A 19,817-nucleotide genomic window follows, 5' to 3' on the forward strand; every position below is an offset into this window, starting at 1 on the left:
TCTCAGTAAGACCAAAAATAATGGTGTTCCAAAAAAGGTCCAGTTCCCAGGACCACAAATACAAATTCCATCTAGATACCGTTGCCCTAGAGCACACAAAAAACTATACATACCTCGGCCTAAACATCAGCACCACAGGTAACCTCCACAAAGCTGTGAATGATCTGAGAAACAAGGCAAGAAGGGCCTTTACGCCATCAAAAGGAACATAAAATTCGACATACCAATTAGGATCTGGCTAAAAATACTTGATTCAGTTATAGAACCCATTGCCCTTTATGGTTGTGAGGTCTGGGGTCCGCTCACCAACCAAGAATTCACAAAATGGGACAAACACCAAATTGAGACTCTGCATGCAGAATTCTGCAAAAATATCCTCTGTGCACAACGTAGAACACCAAATAATGCATGCAGAGCAGAATTAGACCGATACCCACTAATTATCAAAATCCAGAAAAGAGCCGTTAAATTCTACAACCGCCTAAAAGGAAGCGATTCCCAAACCTTCCATAACAAAGCCATTACCTACAGAGAGATGAACCTGGAGAAGAGTCCCCTAAGCAAGCTGGTCCTGGGGCTCTGTTCACAAACACAAACACACCCCACAGAGCCCCAGGACAGCAACACAATTAGACCCAACCAAATCATGAGAAAACAAAAAGATAATTACTTGACACATTGGAAAGAATTAACAAAAATACAGAGGCAACTAGAATGCTATTTGGCCCTAAACAGAGAGCACACAGTGGCAGAATACCTGAACACTGTGACTGACCCAAACTTAAGGAAAGCTTTGACTATGTACAGACTCAGTGACCATAGCCTTGCTATTGAGAAAGGCCACCGTAGGCAGACCTGGTTCTCAAGAGAAGACAGGCTATGTGCACACTGCCCACAAAATGAGTTGGAAACTGAGCTGCACTTCCTAACTTCCTGCCCGATGTATAACCCTATTAGAGACACATATTTTCCTCAGATTACACAGATCCACAAAGAATTCAAAAACAAACCCAATTTTGATAAACTCCCATATCTACTGCGTGAAATACTACAGAGTGCATCACAGCAGAAAGACGTGTGACCTGTTGCCACAAGAAAAGGGAAACTAGTGAAGAACAAACACCATTGTAAATACAACCCATGTTTATGTTTATTTATTTTCCCTTTTGTACTTTAACCATTTGTACATTGTTACAACACTGTATATATATACATAATATGACATTTGTAATGTCTTTATTATTTTGTAATGTTTACTGTTCATTTTTATTGTTTATTTTACTTTTGTATATTATCTACTTCACTTGCTTTGGCAATGCTAACACATGTTTCCCATGCCAACAAAGCCCCTTGAATTGAAATGAAATGAATTGAATTAAATTGATATACATGCGATCTGCTGAGGACTAGCTTGTCAATGTGACATCACTCACATGACTTGGTTCACTGTTTCACCGTTTCCCACACTCCTTCACTCCTTCCACTACAGTAACACTAACAGCCTTCTCTGTTTTCTCTCTCTAGGCACAGTCCCTTCAGACAGCACAAGACCAAAGACAAACATGAGATTGACCGGATGACGCTCACTATGGTAAGGCCTCCTTATGCGCACGTGCACACACACACACACACACACTATGATAGATCTTTGTGTACACTACAGTGTGCACACACATGTTTTTACGTGCACTGAAGCGCACACACACTCATTGAGATGTCCTTATGCGCACTAAAACACACAGCATGTGGTTAGTCCATGTTGACACAGAACAGAATTATTCATACCCCTTGATTTATTCCACATGTTGTTACAGACTGAATTCAAAATGGATTAAATATATATATTTTTTTTTAAATGTTTGCCAATTTATTTACCATGAAATACAGAAATATCTCATTTACATAAGTATTCACATCCCTGAGTGAGTACTTTGTAGCACCTTTGGCAGCGATTACATCTGTGAGTCTCTGGGTACATCTAAGAGCTGTCCACACCTGGATTGTGCAACATTTCCCCAAGTATTTTTTTCTAAATCCTTCAAGCTCTGTCAAATTGGTTGGTGAACATCGTTAGATAACCATTTTCAGGTCTTGCCATAGATGTTCAAGTAGATTTAAGTCAAAACTATAACTCGGCCACTCAGGAACATTCACTGTCTTCTTGGTAAGCAACTCCAGTGTAGATTTGCCCTTGTGTTTTAGGTTATTGTCCTGCTGAAAGGTGAATACTTTTCCCAGTGTCTGGTGGAAAGCAGACTAAACCAGGATTTCCTCTAGGACCTTGTCTGTGCTTAGCGACGTTCCATTTCTTATTTTATCCTGATAAACTCCCCAGACCTTACTGATTACAAACATACCCGTAACATTATCAAATCAAATTTTATTGGTCACATACACATGGTTAGCAGATGTTAATGCGAGTGTAGCGAAATGCTTGTGCTTCTAGTTCCGACCATGTAGTAATATCTAACAAGTAATCTAACCTAACAATTTCACAACAACTACCTTTTACACAGAAGTGTAGGAATGAATACGAATATGTACATAAAAATATATGAATGAGCGATGGCCGAACGGCATAGGCAAGATGCAGTAGATGGTATAGAGTACAGTATATACATACGAGATTAGTAATGTAGGGTATGTAAACATTGTGTAAAGTGGCATTGTTTAAGTGACTAGTAATATATTTATTACATCTAATTATTAAAGTGGCTAGAGATTGAGTCTCTATGTTGGCAGCAGCCACTCAATGTTAGTGATGGCTGTTTACCAGTCTGATGGCCTTGAGATAGAAGCTGTTTTTCAGTCTCTCGGTCCCAGCTTTGATGCACCTGTACTGACCTCGCCTTCTGGATGATAGCGGGGTGAACAGGCTGTGGCTCGGGTGGTTGTTGTCCTTGATGATCTTTTTGGCCTTCCTGTGACATCGGGTGGTGTAGGTGTCCTGGAGGGCAGGTAGTTATCCCCCGGTGATGCGTTGTGCAGACCTCACTACCCTCTGGAGAGCCTTACGGTTGTGGGCGGAGGAGCTGCCGTACCAGGCGGTGATACGGCCCGACAGGATGCTCTCGATTGTGCATCTGTAAAAGTTTGTGAGTGTTTTCGGTGACAAGCCAAATTTCTTCAGCCTCCTGAGGCTGTTTCCTGAAGTCCACGATCATCTCCTTTGTTTTGTTGACATTGAGTGTGAGGATATTTTCCTGACACCACACTCCGAGGGCCCTCACCTCCTCCCTGTAGACCATCTCGTCGTTGTTGGTAATCAAGCCTACCACTGTTGTGTCGTCTGCAAACTTGATGATTGAGTTGGAGGCGTGCATGGCCACGCAGTCATGGGTGAACAGGGAGTACAGTAGGGGGCTGAGAACGCACCCTTGTGGGGCCCCAGTGTTGAGGATCAGCGGGGTGGAGATGTTGTTACCTACCCTCACCACCTGGGGGCGGCCCGTCAGGAAGTCCAGGACCCAGTTGCACAGGGTGGGGTCGAGACCCAGCTTAATGACGCGTTTGGAGGGTACTGTGGTGTTAAATGCTGAGCTGTAGTCAATGAACAGCATTCTTACAGGTATTCCTCTTTTCCAGATGGTTAGGGCAGTGTGCAGTGTGATGGTGATTGCGTCGTCAGTGGACCTATTCGGGCGGTAAGCAAGTTGGAGTGGGTCTAGGGTGTCCGGTAGGGCGGAGGTGATATGGTCCTTGACTAGTCTCTCAAAGCACTTCATGATGACGAAGTGAGTGCTACAGGCCGGTAGTCATTTAGCTCAGTTACCTTTGTTCCTGTTCCCAAGAAAGCAATGGTGGTCATCTTGAAGCATGTGGGAACAGCAGACAGGGATAAGGATTGATTGAATATGTCCGTAAACACACCAGCCAGCTGTTCTGCGCATGCTCTGAGAACGCGGCCGGGGATGCCGTCTGGGCCTGCAGCCTTGCGAGGGTTAACACGTTTAAATGTTTTACTCACGTTGGCCACCTGTGAAGGAGAGCCTGCAGGTTTTGGTAGCGGGCCGTGTCAGTGGCACTGTATTGTCCTCAAAGCGAGCAAAGCAGTTGTTTAGTCTGTCTGGGAGCAAGACATCGTGGTCCGCGACGGGGCTGGTTTTTATTTTGTAATCCGTGATTGACTGTAGACCCTGCCACATACCTCTCGTGTCTGAGCCGTTGAATTACGACTCCACTTTGTCTCTATACTGACGCTTAGCTTGTTTGATTGCCTTGCAGACGGAATAGCTACACTGTTTGTATTCGGTCATGTTTCCGGTCACCTCGCCCTGATTAAAAGCGGTTTTAATAGACGCTGTGGGTACAACATCACTGATGCACTTGCTAATATTCTCGCTCACCGAATCAGCGTATTCATCAATGTTGTTGTTCGTTGTTATGTGGAACATATCCCAGTCCACGTGATCGAATCAATCTTGACGCGTGGAATCCGATTGGTCGGACCAGCGTTGAACAGACCTGAGGGCGGGAGCTTCCTGTTTTAGTCTCTGTCTATAGGCTGGGAGCAACAAAATGGAGTCGTGGTCAGCTTTTCCGGAAGGAGGGTGGGGGCGGGCCTTATATGTGTCACAAAAGTCAGAATGACGATGATCCAGGGTTTTACCAGCCCGGGTTGTGCAATCGATATGCTGATAGAATTTAGGGAGCCTTGTTTTCAGATTAGCCTTGTTTTCAGATCAGCCTTGTTTTCAGATTAGCCTTGTTTTCAGATTAGCCTTGTTTTCAGATTAGCCTGTTAAAATCCCCAGCAACAATAAATGCAGCCTCAGGATATGTGGTTTCCAGTTTACATAGAGTCAAATGAAGTTCTTTCAGGGCCGTCGATGTGTCTGCTTGGGGGGGAATATACACGACTGTGATTATGATTGAAGTGAATTCTCTTGGTAGATAATGTGGTCGGCATTTGATTGTGAGGAATTCTAAGTCAGGTGAACAAAAGGACTTGAGTTCCTGTATGTTGTTATGATCACACCACGTCTCGTTAATCAGAAGGCATACACCCCCACCCTTCTTCTTACCAGAGAGATGCTTGTTTCTGTCGGCGCGATGCGTGAAGAAACCAGCTGGCTGTACCCACTCCGATAGCATGTCTCGAGTGAGCCACGTTTCCGTGAAACAAAGAACGTTAGTCTCTGATGTCTCTCTGGAAGGCAACCCTTGCTCGGATTTCGTCTACCTTGTTGTCAAGAGACTGGACATTGGCGAGTAGTATGATCGGGAGCGGTGCGCGATGTGCCCGTCTACGGAGCCTGACCAGAAGACCGCTCCGTCTGCCCCTTCTACGGCGTCGTTGTTTTGGGTCACCGGCTGGGATCCGATCCATTGTCCTGGGTGGTGGACCAAACGGAGGATCCGCTTCGGGAAAGTCGTATTCCTGGTCGTAATGTTGGTGAGTTGACGTTGCTCTTATATCCAATAGTTCCTCCCGACTGTATGTAATAAAACCTAAGAGGGGTAACAATGTAAGAAATAACACATAAAAAAAAAAAAATGCTGCATAGTTTCCTAGGAACGCGAAGCGAGGCGGCCATCTCTGTCGGCGCCAGAAACTGATCCGTACTGATGCAGCCACCACTATGCTTGAAAATATGGAGAGTGGTACTCAGTAATGTGGTGGTGTATTGGATTTGACCCGAACGTAACACTTTGTATTCAGGACTAAAAGTGAATTGCTTTGCCACATTTTTTGCAGTATTACTTTGACATTGTAGTAATTTAGCAGACTGTTCTCCAGAAGGACTTTAGTTAGTGCATCTTATGATCGCTAGGCAGGACAACCACATATCACAGTCATAGTAATAGTAATTACATTTTTCCTCAATACATGAACCAAAACAGTAAAGTATGAGTGTTAGTTCAAGAAGGGTGGGTACTTTAGTGCCTTTTTGGAATATTTTTTATTCCGTACAGGCTTCCTTTTCACTCTGTCATTTAGGTTAGTATTGTGGAGTAACTACAATGTTGTTGATCCATCCTCAGTTATCTCCTATCACAGCCATTAAACTGTGTAAATGTTTTACAGTCACCATTGGCCTCGCAGCAACTGATTCAGGAAGGACACCTGTATCTTTGTAGGGACTGGGTGTATTGATACACCATCCAAAGTGTAATTAATAACTTCACCATGCTCAAAGGGATGTTCAATGTCAGCTTTTTTATTTTGTTTATCTACCAGCCGCAGCCCGTCTGGTGTTCAACCTTCCCAAGTTCTCTCACGTCACCCCGCTCCTCCGCTCTCTCCACTGGCTTCCAGTCGAAGCTCGCATCCGCTACAAGACCATGGTGCTTGCCTACGGAGCTGTGAGGGGAACGGCACCTCCGTACCTTCAGGCTCTGATCAGGCCCTACACCCAAACTAGGGCACTCCGTTCATCCACCTCTGGCCTGCTCGCCTCCCTACCTCTGAGGAAGCACAGTTCCCGCTCAGCCCAGTCAAAACTGTTCGCTGCTCTGGCACCCCAATGGTGGAACAAGCTCCCTCACGATGCCAGGACAGCGGAGTCAATCACCACCTTCCGGAGACACCTGAAACCCCACCTCTTCAAGGAATACCTGGGATAGGATAAAGTAATCCTTCTAACCCCCCCCTTAAAAGATTTAGATGCACTATTGTAAAGTGGTTGTTCCACTGGATATTTAAGGTGAATGCACCAATTTGTAAGTCGCTCTGGATAAGAGCGTCTGCTAAATGACTTAAATGTAAATGACTTAAATGTATCAATAGGTGCCCTTCTTTAGAGGCATTGGAAAACCTCCCTGGTCTTTGTGGTTGAGTCTGTTTTAAATTCACTGCTCGACCTTACAGATAATTGTATGTGTGGGATACAGAGATGAGGGAGTCATTCAAAATTCATGTTAAACACTATTATTGTCCATGCAACTTATTATGGGACTTATTATTTCTACTCCTAAACGTAGTTAGGCTTGCCATAACAAAGGGTTTGAATACATTCACTCAAGACATTTCAACTTGACATTTTTTATTCATTTGGAAAAGAAAATAATCCACTGACATTATGGGGTATTGTGTGTAGGCTAGTGACAAAACATCTGTTTAATCCATTTTGAATTCAGATTGTAACACACCAACATGTATAAAGTCTAGGGATGTGAATACTTTCTGAAGGCCCTGTACACGCATAATAAGGATTTATCCTTCAATACACTGAAGCAAAATCGCACACACACCCCCAAAGCATTACATATCCTGGAGATATCATCTTCACAGTTGTTGAAAACTCCTCCTGCCAAGTCTGTATCATAATGACCAGGGAATCAGAGAGAGGCAGGGGAGGGAGAATTCAGAAGAGGTTCTGGCAGGAAAGAGGGTGAATTTGCATCCCTCTCTCTGCCTGCTACAAACAGCATCAGATTACACCATAGAGGGAGCGTCCTGAGTGGTGCAGTGGTCTAAGGCACTACATCGCAGTACTAGCTGTGCCACTAGAGATCCTGGCTCGAGTCCAGGCTCTGTCGCAGCCGGCCGCGAACGGGGTGGCGCACAATTAGTCCAGCGTCGTCCGGGTTAGGGGAGGGTTTGGCCGGCAGGGATCCCGTCGCAGGCTGGGCGCAATGCACGCTGACACGGTCGCCAGGTGTACGGTGTTTCCTCTGACACATTGGTGCGGCTGGCTTCCGGGTTAAGCGAGCATTGTGCCAAGAAGCTTGGCTGGGTTGTGTTTCGAAGGACGCACAGCTCTCGACCTTCGCCTCTCCCGAGTCCGTACGGTAGTGCAGCGATGGGATTAACTACTAATTAGATACCATGAAATTGGGGAGAAAGAAAGTCCTAGAGGGTGTGTCCCCTAGCATAGACTACGAGGGGAGGCCTAGACCAGCCGTGCCAAACCCTCTTGAGAAGCTACCCTCCCGCAGGGTTTTGTTGCAGCTACTCCTCGGGACCACGATTAGCTGGATCAGGTGTTAGAGCAGGGCTGGAACCAAAACCTGCACATGTGGTAGTTCTCCTTGAAGAGGGTTGGTCACCCCTGGTCTTGACTAGAGTATGTCTACTGTAGAAGACTATGGAGTATCAGAGCAGAGAGAACACCCCTCTGTTAGGAGGGGCTAAACAAGGAAAGTATTGTCAATCGAGATTAAATCAGATTAGGTTTTAATCCAGCCACTTAATCTGAGTAATCTATATAATCCCTGTTAGGAATTCTGATTGAATGGTTTTATTAGATAAATGATCACCAAAGTTAGAGGGCTTGGAATGAGAGTGTTATGGAGGAGGACTGTGGACATACTAGAACAAGGAATGATGGATTTCACATCCTCTTCTTCCCTCTCAATTTTCAATACATATTGAATAAACTTTATTGTCATGATAAATCAAGTCAGTATTTTATCTTATTAAAGCAGGAAATGAGACTAATCTCCTCCTCTTTCTCTCTCTCTCCTCTCCGTAGAACGTGGAGTTGCCAGACTCGTTCTCTGTAGAGCTGAAGGGTCTATTGGACGGTCTGCTGCAGAGAGACGTGGTGAAAAGACTGGGCTGCCTGGGACGAGGGTACACGCGCGCACAACCACACACACCCAAACACCTGACATCGTTTTACAATCATTGATGTTAATGTTAGGTTTTAAGAAACTTCAACCTTGGACTGCATACTCCATAAACAGTATTTAACTGTTCTGGGCTAGACATTTGTTTTTTAATGCACCAATAGTTACCATGCACCTGTCCTGAGCAACATGATTGAACATTTCCATTGGTTCTCTGTCCAACCTTGTGGCGGGTATAAGGCAAAGTGTGAATACTATAAAAGGCCTATAAATTATAATAGTCCGTAACCTAGTTTGTAGAGCACAGTTTGAATTTGGAGTTTGGTTCTGTTGGAAATACTGCCACCTGCTGTTAGGACATGGAACTGTTCCAATGTGAGAATGACCTGGCTTTTTCTCTCTCGCTCCCTTTCTCTCCATCCCCCCCCCCCCCCCCCCCCCCCCCCCCCACACACACACACACACACACACACACACACACACACACACACACCACACACACACACCACACACACACACACAGGGCCCCAGAGGTGAAGGAGCATCTGTTCTTCAAAGGCATTGACTGGCAGCAAGTGTATCTCCAGAAGGTAAGGCGTGTGTGTGTGTGTTGAATCAGGTGACCAGGTTCGTTATAAAGCCTCCCAGTCTGGACAGTCGTCCCTGTTCTCTTTCTCTCCATCTGTTGCCATGGTTACTCCTCTGCTGTAGGAATGTAGTAGTTGTTTTGTTCACTCACCCTCTTTTTTTTTCTTCTGTAATACTTCTCCCCTTTCTCTCCCCCCTCTTCCTTCTCCTCCCCCTCCCTCTCTCCTCTCCTCCAGTATTCTCCGCCTCTCATCCCTCCTAGAGGAGAGGTAAATGCAGCAGATGCTTTTGACATTGGTTCCTTTGATGAGGAGGACACCAAGGGCATCAAGGTAAAGCTCCAACACACACTACCCTTATCTCATGAAACCACCCAGGGCATCAAGGTAAAGCTCCAACACACACTACCCTTATCTCAAGGGCATCAAGGTAAAGCTCCAACACACACTACCCTTATCTCATGAAACCACCCAGGGCATCAAGGTAAAGCTCCAACACACACTACCCTTATCTCATGAAACCACCCAGGGCATCAAGGTAAAGCTCCAACACACACTACCCTTATCTCATGAAACCACCCAGGGCATCAAGGTAAAGCTCCAACACACACTACCCTTATCTCATGAAACCACCCAGGGCATCAAGGTAAAGCTCCAACACACACTACCCTTATCTCATGAAACCACCCAGGGCATCAAGGTCAAATCCACAGCATTATATAACTGCTAAACCGGTAATCCTGATATACAGGATCATACCTACATCATACTGCAACGCCCACACACACATGCACACACACATGCTCACACACACATGCACACATGCTCACACACACATGCACACATGCTCACACACGCACATGCTCACACACATGCTCACACGCTCACACACGCACATACACACATGCTCACACACATGCTCCACATGCTCACACACACATGCTCACGCTCACACACACACGGAGGCTGAGGTGTAACGTGACTATCAGTGTTGAGAGAGAAAGTCCTTCCAACAGAGGTTTAACATTACACAACAGTATTAGGAACGTTGGGGGCGTTCCAGGTTGCCTTAATTACAGTGGTGCTGCACAGCTTAGCAGATCTCACAAGGACTGGTGGTTATCTCAGGCATGACTTCACTTAACCTTCTCTCTCTCTGCCCCTCATTCTCTCCCCTTTCACCTCTCCCTCTTTTTCTCCCCTTTCACCTCTCTTCCTCTTCCTCTCCCCTTTCACCTCTCTCCCTCTTCCTCTCCCCTTTCACCTCTCTCCCTCTTCCTCTCCCCTTTCACCTCTCTCCCTCTTCCTCTCCCCTTTCACCTCTCTCCCTCTTCCTCTCCCCTTTCACCTCTCTCCCTCTTCCTCTCCCCTTTCACCTCTCTCCCTCTTTTTCTCCCCTTTCACCTCTCTCCCTCTTCCTCTCCCCTTTCACCTCTCTCCCTCTTTTTCTCCCCTTTCACCTCTCTCCCTTTTTTCTCCCCTTTCACCTCTCTCCCTCTTCCTCTCCCCTTTCACCTCTCTCCCTCTTCCTCTCCCCTTTCACCTCTCTTCCTCTTCCTCTCCCCTTTCACCTCTCTCCCTCTTCCTCTCCCCTTTCACCTCTCTCCCTCTTCCTCTCCCCTTTCACCTCTCTCCCTCTTCCTCTCCCCTTTCACCTCTCTCCCTCTTCCCCTACCTCTCTCCCTCTTCCTCTCCCCTTTCACCTCTCTCCCTCTTCCTCTCCCCTTTCACCTCTCTCCCTCTTCCTCTCCCCTTTCACCTCTCTCCCTCTTCCTCTCCCCTTTCACCTCTCTCCCTCTTTTTCTCCCCTTTCACCTCTCTCCCTCTTCCTCTCCCCTTTCACCTCTCTCCCTCTTTTTCTCCCCTTTCACCTCTCTCCCTTTTTTCTCCCCTTTCACCTCTCTTCCTCTCCCCTTTCACCTCTCTCCCTCTTCCTCTCCCCTTTCACCTCTCTCCCTCTTCCTCTCCCCTTTCACCTCTCTCCCTCTTCCTCTCCCCTTTCACCTCTCTCCCTCTTCCTCTCCCCTTTCACCTCTCTCCCTTTTTTCTCCCCTTTCACCTCTCTCCCTCTTCCTCTCCCCTTTCACCTCTCTCCCTCTTCCTCTCCCCTTTCACCTCTCTCCCTCTTCCTCTCCCCTTTCACCTCTCTTCCTCTTCCTCTCCCCTTTCACCTCTCTCCCTCTTCCTCTCCCCTTTCACCTCTCTCCCTCTTCCTCTCCCCTTTCACCTCTCTCCCTCTTCCTCTCCCCTTTCACCTCTCTCCCTCTTTTTCTCCCCTTTCACCTCTCTAACTGTTTTTTTCCCCTTTCACCTCTCTTTCTCTTTACTTTCACCTCTCTCCCTCTCTCCAGTTGTTGGACAGTGACCAGGAGTTGTATAAGAACTTCCCCCTGGTCATCTCAGAGCGCTGGCAGCAGGAGGTGGCTGAGACGGTGTACGAGGCGGTCAACTCTGACACGGACAAGAACGAGGCCCGCAAGAGGGCCAAGAACAAACAGCTGGGCCACGAGGAGGGTAAGGAGGACAGACACGACGCACGTCTCCACACACACACACACGACGCACGTCTCCACACACACACACACGACGCACGTCTCCACACACACACACACGACGCACGTCTCCACACACACACACACGACGCACGTCTCCACACACACACACACGACGCACGTCTCCACACACACGACGCACGTCTCCACACACACACGTCTCCACACACAACGCACGTCTCCACACACACACTAGAGATGCACGATATGGACTGAATGTCATATTGCAATATTTTTGTATTGATGATATGACTTGTGTTGTAACAAAACTCTTGTAAGACAGTAGGTACTGTGGAACACTGTGTTTTATCATTGTGCAGCCCTACCTCACACACATCATGTGGGTAAGCTTTTCCTTGTACCTGCTGACGCTGGCTTTCATTCCATGTGTGTTTGTATTGTGGTAATGGTGTATTTATTGTGTTTCAGACTATGCCCTGGGGAAGGACTGTATAATGCACGGCTACATGTTGAAGCTGGGGAACCCCTTCCTGACGCAGTGGCAGCGCCGATACTTCTACCTGTTCCCCAACCGAGTGGAGTGGAGGGGAGAGGGGGAGTCACGGGTGAGCAACCCACACCTCTACTTTACCCAATCCCCTTTTACTGTGCGTTTCAGTTGGTGTGCTTCTTCTGTTCTTCACGTATGTGGTCGTCTGTCTGTTTCCACTTACAAGCATGTGCTTTCATGGGTGTGTGATGGGTGTGTGGTGTGGTGGGTGATGGGTGTGGTGTGATGGGTGTGGTGTGTGATGGGTGTGGTGTGGTGTGTGATGGGTGTGGCGTGTGTGGTGTGTGAAGGGTGTGGTGTGTGTGATGTGTGTGTGGTGTGGTGTGTGATGGGTGTGGTATGGCGTGTGTGATGGGTGTGGTGTGGTGTGGCGTGTGTGATGGGTGTGGTGTGATGGGTGTGTGTATTCTTTGTCATTGTTCATCTGTCTGCCAGTGCATGAAGGTTGTCTGTCCTCGCTCCATTCTGTAGGCCTGGATTAAAAGATTCTGTAGCCTGGATTAAAAACATTCTGTAGGCCTGGATTTAAAACATTCTGTAGGCCTGGATTTAAAACATTCTGTTGGCCTGGATTTAAAACATTCTGTTGGCCTGGATTAAAACATTAAATTATTCTGTAGGCCTGGATTAAAAGATTCTGTAGGCCTGGATTAAAAGATTCTGTAGGCCTGGATTAAAAGATTCTGTAGACCTGGATTAAAACATTAAATTATTCTGTAGGCCTGGATTAAAAGATTCTGTAGGCCTGGATTAAAACATTCTGTAGACCTGGATAAAAACATTCTGTAGGCCTGGATAAAAACATTCTGTAGGCCTGGATAGAAACATTAAAAGATTCTGTAGGCCTGGATTATAACATTAAAACATTCTGTAGGCCTGGATTATAACATTAAAACATTCTGTAGGCCTGGATTATAACATTAAAACATTCTGTAGGCCTGGATTATAACATTAAAACATTCTGTAGGCCTGGATTAAAACATTAAAAACATTCTGTAGGCCTGGATTAAAACATTAAAAACATTCTGTAGGCCTGGATTAAAACATTAAAAACATTCTGTAGGCCTGGATTAAAACATTAAAAACATTCTGTAGGCCTGGATTAAAAACATTCTGTAGGCCTGAATTTAAAACATTCTGTAGGCCTGGATTAAAACATTAACATTCTGTAGGCCTGGATAGAAACATTAAAAGATTCTGTAGCCTGGATTTAAAACATTCTGTAGGCCTGGATTTAAAACATTCTGTAGGCCTGGATTAAAACATTAAAAACATTCTGTAGGCCTGGATTAAAACATTAACATTCTGTAGGCCTGGATAAAAACATTCTGTATAAGAGAGAAAGGGAAGTTTGACCACTGCTGGCCCACCCTCCTCTCTTCCTCTCCTCCTGCAGTGGCCCTGTACATGGATTGGAGTGTTCAGAGTTTAGAGGAGTGTCCTTATTCTGCAGCTCAGTTCCAAAGAGCCCTCTCCTCTATAGCTCCATTTTGATTGGTTCATCTCATACCCAGCTTGTCTGTGATTGATTCCTCTCCTCCCCGAAGTGAATTTGTGATTGGTTGGTGTATGTTCCGCAGCAAAACCTGCTGACGATGGAGCAGATTGTGACGGTGGAGGAGACGCAGATTAAAGACAGGAAGTGCATCCTGCTGCGCATCAAAGGAGGGAAGCAGTTTGTCCTGCAGTGTGAGGTACGTCTCTTCCTGTTTCACGGTCTCTCTCTCTAGAAATGATTGTGTAAGTTAGTGAAGTGGGAGGTGTGTAATATGTGTGTTTCCTGTGTGCAGAGTGACCCAGAGTTTGTCCAGTGGAAGAAGGAGCTGACCGAGGCGTTCACTGAGGCCCAGAAGCTGCTGCGTCGAGCCCCTAAGGTCATCGGGAAGGGACGGGCTGGGGGAGTGGAGCTCTCCAAACCTCCCCTCACACACCACAACAGCAACGGCCTGTAGGCCACACACCTGCACACACACACTCCACATCTTACATCCCCTATGACCCCGCCCCCCCCAGCCCTAGACACACACACACACATACAGTAACACCCCCACACTCTCGCCCTGGACTGTGTATGGACCAAGCCGCCAGCCTCTCTCCTCTGAAAGCCAAAGCGTACCATGGGACCATGCATTGATGAAGGGAAAGAGATGTGCATGTACCTAAAGAGAGCCAGAGTGTTTTTTCCCCTCCGTCTCGCACTGTAGCCTGGGGGTCGACCCTTCTCAGTGATGGCACACCACACACTCACCCCAATGGACTGGCATTCCACCCAGTCAACCTGGCAGAGCAGCAGAAAGCAGCCCTGGAGTAGGAGACTGAAGACTAGGACCCTCTTCTCCTTTTCTCTACGTCTCCCTCATCACTCATTCCCCAGCCTCGTCTTGAGACTGGACCTGAGCCACACACCTGCCAGCCACTCTCCACAGGATTGTCTGACTGTAGTGGAGGGGCGGGACCTAAAACAGGAGGTGAAGATCTGGACCAATGGCATCGCTTGGAGAGAGGGTGCTGGACCAATGACATTCCTCTCCTGCGGGCTCATACGGAGGGGAGGAGAGATGACGCGGAGGAGAGAAAAGCAGAAGGAGAACTGGAGCAAAGACCTGCTGGGACATACCAAGAGAATGGCAATGAGCTGTGTGTGTGTGTGTGTGTGTGTGTGTGTGTGTGTGTGTGTGTGTTGTGTGTGTGTGTGTGTGTACGTTATTGTCCCTGTGTGTTGCTGTGTGTGTGTGTGTGTGTGTGCTATTGTCCCTGTGTGTTTCTGTGTGTGTGTATGCTATTGTCCCTGTGTGCGTGTGTATGCTATTGTCCCTGTGTGTGCGCGTGTGTGTATGCTATTGTCCCTGTGTGTGTGTGTGGTGTGTGTGTGTGTGTGTGTGTATGCTATTGTCCCTGTGTGTTGCTGTGTGTGTGTGTGTGTGTGGTGTGTGTGTGTGTGTGTGTGTGTGTGTATGCTATTGTCCCTGTGTGTTGCTGTTTGTGTGTGTGTGCTATTGTCCCTGTGTGTTGCTGTGTGTGTGTGTGCTATTGTCCCTGTGTGTTGCTGTATGTGTGTGTGTGTGTGTGTGTGCTATTGTCCCTGTGTGTTTCTGTGTGTGGGGCCATAGATGTGGAAGCAGGTTGCATTCCTTCAACAGAGAATGAAAAAGGAGAGGAAGAAAGCTGCTTTGAATTTGGAAGAGACTTTTACCCTTTGTTCGTGTCCTCCCTCCCTCCATCACTGAAGTGCATAAAGTGCCAACGTCAATATTTACTTGAGTCACCTGAGGACCCGTTTGAAAGCAGGCATCGCCCCCGGATACAGATCTCACTGGCACGGAACTCTTGTGACAATGGACAAACTTCCCCGACTGGCTCCTGTACAGCTGCTGGTAACCATGGAGACCGGGGAACGCTTGTACTCGTAACTATAGGAACAGGGGATGGTGTGTATGAAGGACACACCGTCAAACCGACAGAGATGGAGGGATCTACTGACTGACTAGCGGTCTTTATGGGCCACAGTATGTGTATATAGCCCAAGTCTTTCTCTGTATCTCCTGTATAAAACAGTACTACTCTACAATACATGTCTGTCTGTCCTCTTCTCTATGGGGGGGCTGACAGCTTTCAATCACCTGGCAGTGTGCATACCTCAGTGGGACTGTGTGTGTGTGTGCATCTGGCAATGTGCATACCTCAGTGGGACTGTGTGTGCATCTGGCAATGTGCATACCTCAGTGGGACTGTGTGTGCATCTGGCAGTGTGCATACCTCAGTGGGACTGTGTGTGCATCTGGCAGTGTGCATACCTCAGTGGGACTGTGTGTACATCTGGCAGTGTGCATACCTCAGTGGGACTGTGTGTGCATCTGGCAGTGTGCATACCTCAGTGGGACTGTGTGTGTGTGTGCATCTGTGAACCTCTGAGGGCCAAATACTGTGCTGTGTGATTCTATCAGGGCAGTCCTAATTTGTGTGTATGCCATAGTCTTGCAGCCATCCAGATGTAGATTTTACACACACACACACGCAGATTTACACACAGACACATGCAGACACACAGACAGACACAGGAATGGCTGAATAGGGACGTCAGTGCAGAGAGAGAGAGGTGTTAGGTTGTTGACTCACGTCAGGCTGGTTTGAACTTTCCTTTAAATGATTTCTGATTGTGACCCAGAATGCAGCTTTATGTTTCACAGTTTTAGAACCAGTTGTGCTGCAGGCTGGAGTCATGACATGTTTAACTGAATGACATGAACGCACAGCTGGGAGATGTTTTAAAAAAGAGAGAGGGGGAAGAGGTGAAACAATTTGTTCACTCAATTGTAATTTCAGGGTTTTGTTTTTTCATGCAGTACAATGTTCCTTGTCTGTTATAACCATGCATTTCCTCAGCTGTGACCTGCATGTGGGGCTGGGGGGTATTCTTAATAGCCTTTACAAGCCAGGGGGAAGTGATGTTGTTTTAGAGATACCTGTCACCTTTCATGGTGTCTTTTAATTGTTTTTAAACCAAATGAATGGGTTTAGTTTTTGTTGAAACGACTTTGTAGCACCTTTTTTAAGCCATTGTGTTACTTACTTGATGTTCAATGTGCCAAATACCTGTTGCTGTTTGGCTGACTGTTCTGGACCAATGAGAATTCTCCTCTCTCAACTTTGACCCCCCTCACAGCACCAGCCTTTGGCCACACACTCACTCAACCCCTGAATCTGAGGAATGTGTCTTTTAAAGGTGCTGGGGAGCAGAGGTGTCTGTGTTTGTCCTAGCATGGAGTGAATCTGGCTTTTGGCACCTTCACCTGTCACACACACGGCTTGTTTGTAATGGGTTCAGTTGGTGTGTGTGTGTGCGTGCTGCATTCAATCGCTTGTCAGTATGTTTATTTAGTGGAGATGTTTTTGTCAAACAAACCCACACACACACACGCACTAGATAATGAAAAAGGATGGCATATAAATAAGGATAAAAACTAACAAATTCAAGTATATATATGAATATATGTGTATATGAAATGACAAAAGCTGTAGGATTATTTAAAAAGATTAACGATGTAGATTTATGTTCAGATGGGCTGGGGAGGGTTGGGATTTTGATGTATATCAATCTGTTTGTGGTGAAGACATTGGCTCGGATCTTGCACATAAAGACTTTAGCTATTGAACCTGCGAGTTACCAGATGATTATTTTTGTTTGAATACCGGACTCTTGCTCTTTCATATTTATTGTGTTTTGGGGAAATGGCGCCTCCTGTTTGCGAGCTCACACCAGACATCTCGCTGTAGAAAACTGGTCCACACACATCACTCTTTTACATGTACCACAAACAAACACAAATACTACTGGCTTTGGGTTACTCTTACGATTGAAGTTATGACGACAATGATCATTATTATTGATAATATTATTCAATAATTGTTAAAAATTATTTTGTTTGAATGAATTTTGTTTTGTTTCCAAGACAGGTAGAGCATATGTGTTGGACTGCTTATATAAAACAGTTCAGAAATAAATAAAAACATTTTTTTTTCGTGTTGCTTTGTCTAAAGTGTGATTTGTTGAGCCACTACAGTACACTACATACAGTTGAAGTCGGAACTTTACATACACCTTAGCCAAATACATTTAAACTCAGTTTTTCACAATTCCTCACATTCAAACCTAGTAAACATTCCCTGTTTTAGTTCAGTCAGGATCACCATTTTAAGAATGTGAAATGTCAGAATAATAATAGAATGATTTATTTCAGCTTTTATTGGTTTCATCACATTCCCAGTGGGTCAGAAGTTTACATACACTCAATTAGTATTTGGTAGCATTGCCTTTAAATTGTTTAACTTGGGTCAAATGTTTCAGGTAGCCTTCCACAAGCTTCCCACAATAAATTGGGTGAATTTTGGCCAATTTCTCCTGACAGAGCTGGTGTAACTGAGTCAGGTTTGTAGGCCACTTTGCTCACACACTTTTTCAGTTCTGCCCACACATTTTCTATGGGATTGAGGTCAGGGCTTTGTGATGGCCACTCCAATACCTTTACTTTGTTGTCCTTAAGCCATTTTGCCACAACTTTGGAAGTATGCTTCATTGTCCATTTGGAAGACCCATTTGCGACCAAGCTTTAACTTCCTGACTGATGTCTTGATGTTGCTTCAATATATCCACACAATTTTCCATCCTCATGAAGACATCTATTTTGTGAAGTGCACCAGTCCCTCCTGCAGCAAAGCACCTCTACAACATGATGCTGCCACCCCTGTGCTTCACGGTTGGGATGGGGGTGTTCGGCTTGCAAGCCTCCCCGTTTTTCCTCCAAACGATGGTCATTATGGCCAAACAGTTCTGTTTTTGTTTCATCAGACCAGAGGACATTTCTCCAAAAAGTACAATCTTTGTCCCCATGTGCGGTTGAAAACCGTAGTCTGGCTTTTTTATGGCGGTTTTGGAGCAGTGGCTTCTTCCTTGTTGAGCGACCTTTCAGGTTATGTTGATATAGGACTAGTTTTACTGTGGATATAGATACTTTTGTACCAGTTTCATCCAGCATCACAAGGTCCTTTGCTGTTGTTCTGGGATTGATTTGCACTTTTCACGCCAAAGTACGTTAAGCTTTAGGAGACAGAACGCGTCTCCTTCCTGAGCGGTATGACGGCTGCGTGGTCCCATGGTGTTTATACTTGCGTACTATTGTTTGTACAGATGAACGTGGTACCTTCAGGCGTTTGGAAATTGCTCCCAGGATGAACCAGACTTGTGAAGGTCTACCATTTTTTTTCTGAGGTCTTGACTGATTTCTTTTGATTTTCCCATGATGTCAAGCAAAGAGGCACTGAGTTTGAAAGTAGGCCTTGATATACATCCACAGGTGATGGATTGACTCAAATGATGTCAATTAGCCTATCAGAAGCTTCTAAAGCATGACCTATTTTCTGGAATTTTCCAAGCTGTTTAAAGGCACAGTCAACTTAGTGAATGTAAACTTCTGACCCACTGGAATTGTGATACAGTGAATTATAAATGAAATAATCTGTCTGTAAACAATTGTTGGAAAAATTGTGTCATGCACAAAGTAGATGTCCTAACCGACTTGCCAAAAGTATAGTTTGTTAACAAGAAATTTGTGGAGTGGTTGAAAAACAAGTTTTAATGACTCCAACCTAAGTGTATGTAAACTTCCGAATTCAACTGTATTATATAACGATATCAAGGGAACGTTAAGAATTGCTATGAGTTAAAAGTATTACGTGTAACAATTCAACAACGAATGAAATTGCCTGTGGCCACCAAATCTCTTGTCAGATTGACTGGTTCGTTGTTGAATTGACAAGATTTTGTAGACCAATAAGAAGGCTGCACCATTAGAATGCAATTTTGTGTGGGCTCAATTTGTTTTCATTCCAATATTACTGTAGATATATTAAAGACATTTTCTGAATTACAATGCATAAATATTACGTATACACTATACATACACACAAGTATGTGGACACCCTTTCAAATTAGTGGATTGGGCTAGTTCAGCCTCACCTGTTGCTAACCGGTGCATGAAATCCAGCACACAGCCATGCAATCTCCATAAACAGACATTGGCAGTAGAATTGCCATACTGAAGAGCTCAGTTACTTTCAACGTGGCACCGTCTAAGGATGTCACATTCCCAAAAAGTC

General features: G+C 45.7%; 1 protein-coding gene across 2 annotated transcripts in view; it reads left to right on the forward strand.

Annotated features, from left to right (window-relative positions):
• The window catches only part of LOC106568375 (G protein-coupled receptor kinase 3), a 90,129-nt gene extending 72,440 nt beyond the window's left edge, over positions 1-17,689 (forward strand). Inside the window, exons 14-21 of one of the 2 annotated variants that reach the window (XM_045692215.2) lie at positions 1,525-1,591; positions 8,418-8,518; positions 9,038-9,104; positions 9,339-9,434; positions 11,453-11,615; positions 12,083-12,219; positions 13,745-13,858; positions 13,955-17,689. In XM_045692215.2, coding sequence (XP_045548171.1) covers positions 1,525-1,591; positions 8,418-8,518; positions 9,038-9,104; positions 9,339-9,434; positions 11,453-11,615; positions 12,083-12,219; positions 13,745-13,858; positions 13,955-14,116 — 907 coding nt within the window. In that variant the 3' untranslated portion in view covers positions 14,117-17,689. Of the gene's footprint in view, positions 1-1,524; positions 1,592-8,417; positions 8,519-9,037; positions 9,105-9,338; positions 9,489-9,531; positions 10,766-11,452; positions 11,616-12,082; positions 12,220-13,744; positions 13,859-13,954 lie in introns of those variants that run through there. The other variant, XM_082955674.1, reaches the window with a different exon arrangement.
• The last annotated feature ends 2,128 nt before the right edge of the window (positions 17,690-19,817 follow it).

The sequence above is a fragment of the Salmo salar genome, chromosome 01, assembly GCF_965601325.2.
Source record: "Salmo salar chromosome 01, fSalSal1, whole genome shotgun sequence".
Taxonomy (NCBI): Eukaryota; Metazoa; Chordata; class Actinopteri; order Salmoniformes; family Salmonidae; genus Salmo; species Salmo salar.